The sequence below is a fragment of the Gymnogyps californianus genome, chromosome 9 (genome assembly GCF_018139145.2).
Source record: "Gymnogyps californianus isolate 813 chromosome 9, ASM1813914v2, whole genome shotgun sequence".
Lineage (NCBI taxonomy): Eukaryota > Metazoa > Chordata > Aves > Accipitriformes > Cathartidae > Gymnogyps > Gymnogyps californianus.
The window spans coordinates 25,067,025-25,073,866 of NC_059479.1; the positions used below are offsets into that span (position 1 = coordinate 25,067,025).

The 6,842-nt window shown below is 63.4% G+C and overlaps 1 protein-coding gene across 1 annotated transcript; it reads left to right on the forward strand.

Annotated features, from left to right (window-relative positions):
* The first annotated feature begins 1,460 nt into the window (after positions 1 to 1,460).
* RPS4X (ribosomal protein S4 X-linked) lies at positions 1,461 to 5,901 on the forward strand. Its single transcript, XM_050901853.1, has 7 exons — positions 1,461 to 1,508; positions 1,717 to 1,794; positions 2,263 to 2,443; positions 2,887 to 2,984; positions 4,109 to 4,280; positions 4,952 to 5,109; positions 5,739 to 5,901. The coding sequence occupies exons 1-7, from the start codon at positions 1,506 to 1,508 to the stop codon at positions 5,838 to 5,840; spliced, it is 792 nt and encodes a 263-aa protein (XP_050757810.1). The 5' UTR covers positions 1,461 to 1,505; the 3' UTR covers positions 5,841 to 5,901.
* The last annotated feature ends 941 nt before the right edge of the window (positions 5,902 to 6,842 follow it).

Sequence of the window (6,842 nt, forward strand, 5' to 3'; positions counted from 1 at the left end):
GCCGGCCCCGGCATCATCGACTCGGACCCGGTGGACGAGGAGGTGCTCAGGGTGCTTGTGCTGGAGCTTGGCCTCGACAAGGCGGACGAGCTGCCGGAGCTCTGGCTCGGCCACCACGAGTTCGACTTCCCCGCGGACCTGCCGGCCGGCTGCTGAGGCTGGAGGGCGGCTGGGGCGGGGGGCGGGCTCTCCCGCGCCGCCCCACCGGGGACCCGCGGTCCGGTGCCGCTGGGCGCGGGGAGCGCCCCGGCTGCCCGACGCGGGGCGAGGGCCGGGGCTGCGGGCGGCGAGGGGGCGCAGGCAGCGCTCGGGGCCCGGCCGAGGGTGGGAAGGGGCCGCCCTCGGGGCCGGAGGAGGGGTGGGGCCGCGCTGCCCGCCCCCGACGCGGGGCCGCCTGGCTGGGCCGGGCAGGCGGAGGTCTCAAGCTGCTGTCTAATAAAATCTGGAAGGACCCTTGTGCCCCCGGCTGTGCCCCTTTCCCTGTCCAGCTCAGCGCTGGGGCTGGGGGGGACGACGACAAGAGGGTCCATCTCCGCGGGGGACCCCGTGGGAAGCGGTTCGAGGTGGGAGGAGGGTCTGCCCCTCGCAGCTCCCGTGCCTCCTCCCGGCTTTACGGTGGCGGCAGGGGTGCCACCTGCGCGGTGTCCCCATCGTGTCACCCCCGAGGATGAGACCTTTGTCCTGCCCGCGGCCCGCTGCGGGAGCGATGCAGCGGGGACCCGCCGGGGGCCGTCCGGTGCGGGGCCGCTCCACTCGGCTGCCTGGCGGGGCGCGGGGGGCTGGGGGTGCCCCGGGGACCCCGGTACCCCAGGGGGACACGCCAACCTCCCCGGGGAGCCCAGCTGGGGACCGCTGGCCCCCGAGCTGCCTTCGGGAGCAGGCCCTCAGGCCCGGAGGGCTGCGTGGGGTTCCAGCTCCACTCCGGGAGGGGCCGTGGGCGAGGGGAGGGCGGTGGCGTGGCACGCGTGTTCCCCCCGGCTCGGCTCCCGGGGCAGCCGGGGTACCCGGAGTCTCCGAGCCGCCCCGGGGGGGGGAGGGGGGGGTTGGGATACGCCACCCCCGAAACCGTCACACCCTCTCCCAAACCGCAGGGGCACAACATGGGGAGCTGTCCCGTGACACCGGCGTGGGCCGGGAGCGATCCGGTCACCCTCCCCACGACCCCCCCCCCTCGTGCCCCCGCCGGCACGGACAGAGCTGCCCGCTGCCGGGAGCGGGGTGCTCTCGTCGAGGCCGCTTGCAGCGGGGAGGGGACGGGGCACCCCCACCTCGCTCGTGGGGGCTGCCCAGACCCCCCCCTCACCTCCCGTGGGCAGCACGTCAGCAGGGCACCGCGAGGAGCGCCGAGCCTGTCCCGCGTGGGGGGCACACGCACCCCGTCTGCCCTGGCACCGGCCGGCGCTGGACCTCCGGGCCGGCAGGGGGCGCCCCACAGCGCGGCCGCCGCGCCCGCGGATATCAGCGGCGGACCGGAAGCGGCGGCCCTTTCCCGGCGGAGCGCAGCCATGGTGAGAGTGAGGCGCGGCCGCTCCCCGGCGCCATCCGCCGCCATCCACCGCCCGCCGCGGGCTGCCGCCGCTCCCGCCGCGTCGAGGGGCGTGGGAGGGAGCCCGCCGCCAGGGCCGGGGGGGGCGGGAGCCCGGGGGGGCCGGGGAGGGACGGCTGGGGGGGCCGGGCCTGGCGGCGGCCCGTAACGCATCCCGTCCCGTCCCGTAGGCCCGCGGCCCCAAGAAGCACCTGAAGCGCGTGGCTGCGCCCAAGCACTGGATGCTGGACAAGCTGACGGGCGTCTTCGTGAGTGCGGGACGGGGTTGGTTGGGGACGGGGACGGGCCGTCTGCCCGGGGGGTGGCGGTGAGCTGGGGCAGGTGGGTGGTGCAGGGGAGAAGGGGGTGTTTGCTGTTAGGGGCTTTGCGAACAGCTTTCGTGTTTCCCCCGTTTGCAAGGGATATGGCAGTGGGGTAGTTGGCTGCTCTTTTTTAACCTGCTTGTTGTTGTGTTTTTCCTTCACTGGGGTGGGTCAGTAGATGGTTGTACTGTGTTGGGGGCAGTGTTTTGTGAGGCTGGCAAGACTTGGGGGAAAGGCGCTTTGAATACCAAGAAAGGATATCTGCAGACTATCACTGCCTGCTTAGCAGTTAGGCTCCACGCACGTGTCCTCAGGTGCTGCTGCGAGAGCTGTCGGAGTGGTAACATTCTTCCCCTGGGGACAGTCAATGCTGCTGTTGTGCTTGAGCACCCAGCAGAAAGCTTCTGTTTGCAGGCACCCCGTCCGTCGACAGGCCCTCACAAACTGAGGGAGTGCCTTCCACTCATCATCTTCCTGCGGAACAGGCTGAAGTATGCCCTGACAGGAGATGAGGTCAAGAAGATCTGCATGCAGAGGTTCATCAAGATAGACGGCAAAGTCCGCACAGACATCACCTACCCTGCAGGCTTCATGGGTGAGCGGGGGGGCTGGGGCAGGTACTTCAGGCAGCTCTGCTGCACTGGCAGGGGGGTGTTTTGTGAGGCTGGCACGAGTTGGGGGGAAAGATGCTTTCCTGGTGGAGTTGAAGAAAAAATAAGTATAAGCAGTTGTTATTTAGTTTGGAGTTGTGCACTGCAATGAATACCAAAGCCAGATATCTGTAGCCTATAATTGCCTGCTTGCATATGTGTAAATTGCTGTTCAGACTTCAGCCTTTGGCAGTTTTTGCCAGTTTGCACTGTATCACAGTAAAAGATGTGAGCCTGTGGACGAGAGGAGATACTGACCTCGTCATTCACACCTGAAGCTTTGTTCAGCAGTCCCTAGTTCTTTTTAAATGTGAGCTTTGTGCTGAGTTACAGTGTTGGGTACTGTAGCTGAAAACAGCTGCTGTTTTATTTCCCTCTCTGAAATCAGATGTCATAAGCATTGAGAAGACGGGCGAGCATTTCCGCTTGGTGTACGATACCAAGGGCCGGTTTGCTGTTCACCGCATCACAGCTGAAGAGGCCAAGGTGAGGGACTTCAGACTGGTGTAAGCGTGAGCCCAGTTGGGTTTGGTCAGGGCGATGTTTCCTCTTTGGCATCTCCTGAACGGGAGCTGTTGGCTCTCTGCCCTGAGAGCTGAGTCCATGCCACCCTTGAGAAGATCGGGGCCTTCAGGGTTGTGGTACGAAGCCTTTGGTGGGGGGAAATCTTCTGGTGACGAGAGAGCAACTTCCACATGACTGCAGGTGCGTTATCTGGTGCTTGAAATGACTGCTGTTGGCATGGGCTGGGTTACCTTCACAGGGAGCTTTGGGGTGGGAATGGCTCTGCTGTGGTGTGGTGAGCCTTAGCGTAGGGCTCCGCAAGCTAACAGTGATCAGAAACATGGTACTGCTTGTGGTGCAAAAGCCTTGAACTCCTTCCTGGGTCTGTTACGGAAGTGTTTACAAAACTGCCCTCTGGCCCTGGGTGTCGGGGAGCAACTCCTGCACATGTTTCCTTAACGCAAGCATGTTGGCGTGCCTGAGCTGTGAGTCTGTGCTCTCCTTCGCATGTCCTTCCTAAGGGCAGGCTGTGCAGGCACGCAGCGATGCTGAGGGGAGAGCTGGCTGTGCCGTAGCTGGCTGTGGTGTGCGTTTGGGGCCTCTCTGCTCCGCTGTGATACGCTTTTACCTCTGGCTACCGCTCTCTCTTGACCCGTGAGTCCCAAAGTGGCTGTGAAGCAGTCGGGGGTGAAAGGCAGGAGGGAAACCAGGGTGCCCTGGAAGAGGGATACAGATCTCTCTTGGGTCCTGAAGAAAGGCAGCCTCTGCCGCCACTGTGAGACCACGGGCTTCAGGGCAAAATGAGGAAACTGCCCTGGCATAGGCTTTCCTGGGAGAATGCAGCCAGTGTTTGTGGGGAGGCCGAAGCGCAGGTGTTTTGTGGTGGGGCTGTAGCATAGCCACGTGGCAGCCCTGCGAGAGGCATTGCTGGGGCAGCGAGCTGGGCAAGTCGCTGCCTGGGCTCCTGTTGCGAGCCCTGGAGTGCCTGGGTGTTTTGCTTGGGGTCTGAGGCATGCTGGGGCTGGTGGCTCTCTGGGGGACAAGAGTCCCCTGGTCTATGGTGCTGCTCGCTGCCTCAGCTGAGCAGTGTTGGCTTTTGTTTGCAGTACAAGCTGTGCAAGGTGAGGAAGATCTTCGTGGGCACCAAAGGAATCCCTCATTTGGTCACCCACGATGCCCGCACCATCCGCTATCCGGACCCTCTCATCAAGGTGAATGATACGGTCCAGATTGACCTGGAGACAGGCAAGATCACAGATTTCATCAAGTTTGACACAGGTAGGTCTTGCATCCCATGGAAAATACTGTACTCTTCCCCACCGTGGAGAGCAGTGTGGAAGTTACATATAAATGCCAGGCATCTTTGCTCTGAAGTAGAGAGGCAGTGGTGGCAGCCTTGGGAAAGGGGTTGTTTCCCTGGGGCATCTCCACTTGGAGCTGGAGCAGGGATTCCTCCCATGTGCTGGCAGTGGGAGGCACTTGGCATAGGGACTTGGAGCAATTCCGAGAGCGAGCAGGCACCAGGTAGAAGCAGCGAGCTGGTGGAGAGGTTGCTTGAGCCCAGCTCTCGTGGGGCTGTGAGCGGAAAGCTCTGGGCAGCCGTAGGTAGATTCCTGGCTCTTTGCTATGGGAGAAGGTTTCAGTTGCCGAGCCGTGAGGAGTGCCAGGACAAGTGGTACAGGAATGCCTCCTCGGTGCTGACACAGCCGAGAAGGTGGTGGGGAATGTGAGGTATGGGCCTTGGGGACAGAGAGCTGTTTGGCTCCTCGAGGTGTGCCAGGGTTCCTGTGGGACGTGGGTGTCACCAGGTGCTCCGGTGGCCGCTCTGTGGGCCAGTGCGGCTCTGTCCCTGCCCTTCTCCAGCGGTGCTCCTGAAAGAGCCCAAGCAGAAGGGCTTCACTACGGCACCTGGTGCCGGCTCTTGTCACACCTGTCTTCCTTCACCCCAGGTAACCTGTGCATGGTGACCGGCGGTGCCAACTTGGGCCGTATTGGTGTGATCACCAACCGGGAGAGGCACCCTGGGTCATTCGACGTGGTTCACGTGAAGGACGCCAATGGCAATAGCTTTGCCACCAGGCTCTCCAACATCTTCGTTATTGGCAAAGTAAGCCTGCATGGACACAAGGCGGGTGGGTTCTCTCCTGTTGTTGGGGGCTGCTGGCTGAAGCAAAGAGGCGTTGGTGTCTTCTGTAGGCAGCTGCCTTCCCACACAGGGAAGCTCCAGTGCTGGCGTCAGTTCTGGCTCCGCTCCCTGCGGTTCTGCCCACTCCGGGCTGACCGTTCTGGGAAGGGGAAGCATCCGTAAATTTAGGAATGGGGATGTTTTCAAGAAGCACCCCTGTGGTGTTTTAAACCTTCTGAGAGCTGGGAGCTGAGCAGTGCTCGGATCTTGATGTGACCTGGGCAGCTGCTCTGACTGAGAGTGCTCTCCCCCCTGCAACGCCTCTGCTGTCTCGCCATCCCCCATGGGCTCTTTCGTCCGGGTTGGAAAGGGGTGGTGGTTCAGTTTTGGCTGAAGTGCATTCGTCATGGACGTGAGCGAAAGAGGCAGATGTAGGCCTGTACACCTTCGGCACCTTCCTGAGGGGCTTCTGCTGGGCCAGTGCCACGGCCGTGTGTGTGTGGCCCAGCATGGGCAGGGGCTGGCTTCTGCTGCTTTTCCCCCCTGAGAGGGAGAGCTCTGCCCCTGTCTGGGTTTCATGATGTGAGGTGGCTTCTTCTCCCTTGCTGCAGGGCAACAAGCCGTGGATCTCCCTGCCCCGTGGAAAGGGCATCCGCCTGACCATTGCTGAAGAGAGAGACAAGAGACTGGCGGCCAAGCAGAGCAGCGGGTGAACTCCAGCTCGGTCCAGCAGTGGTCCTTTCGGTATATTAATTAAACCGTTTACCAAATGGCTGTGCGACTGGCTGGGGAGCATCCCAGGGCTGGGGGGAGCCGTGCCATGCCAGCGCGAAGCCACGCTCTGCTCTCCAGAAGGGCCTGCTGATCTGGGGAGACTCCTGGCGATCTAAGCAACTGCCAGAGCCATCTTCCAGAAGGGCAAGGAGGAGCGGTAGGAGAACCTCCAGGCTGCTCCGTCCCCGGGAAGGTGTTGGCACCAACGCTCCTGGATGTCATTCCCAGGGACGTGCTGAAGGAGCAGGGGACTGGGAAGAGCCAGCTGGGCTCTCCCCGGGGCCAGTGGTGCCAGACAGGCTTGAGGCCCTCTGGGATTGCCCCTGGCCATGGGATCACAGAGGGGAGGCTCTGTCACCAGCACCGGGGGTGGGTGGCTGGGCTCCGAGGGGGGTGGCGCTCGGTGTCCCGAGCTGGGCTGGCGGCTGCTTACTGGGGAGGTCCCTCACAAGCTGCTCTTCTTCAGTGCCTTTCCTCCGGAGGTGGAGCGTGCGAGGGATCATGCTGATAGCTGGGACAGGGGAGGCCCCCACCATGTGGGTGGCAGTGGCGGTGCTGGAGGCTGGGCAGCTCCTGGGAGGGACTTGTCCGGGGCAGAGGAACGGGCTGCCGGGGACCCCAGGAAGTCCAGCAAAGGCAAGTGCCAAGCACTGGCCTGGGGATGGGCTGATGTGCTGTAGGAGGTGAGGCCAGGGCCGGGTGGCTGGAGAGCAGCAGTGGCTGTGGGAAAGGCCCTGGAGGTGTTGGCAGGGGTGAGCAGCGTGTCTGGGCAGCAAGGGCAGTCCCGCAGCCCAGGCTGTGCTAGCAAGGCCGCGGGAAGCACTGCGGGGAAGGGGTTCCTCTGTGCCGCCGGGCCCAGGGGAGGCTGTGCCTGGGCACTGGGTGCGGGCTGGGGCTGCCCAGATCCAGGCAGACATGGGCACCGTGGAGCGAGGCCAGCG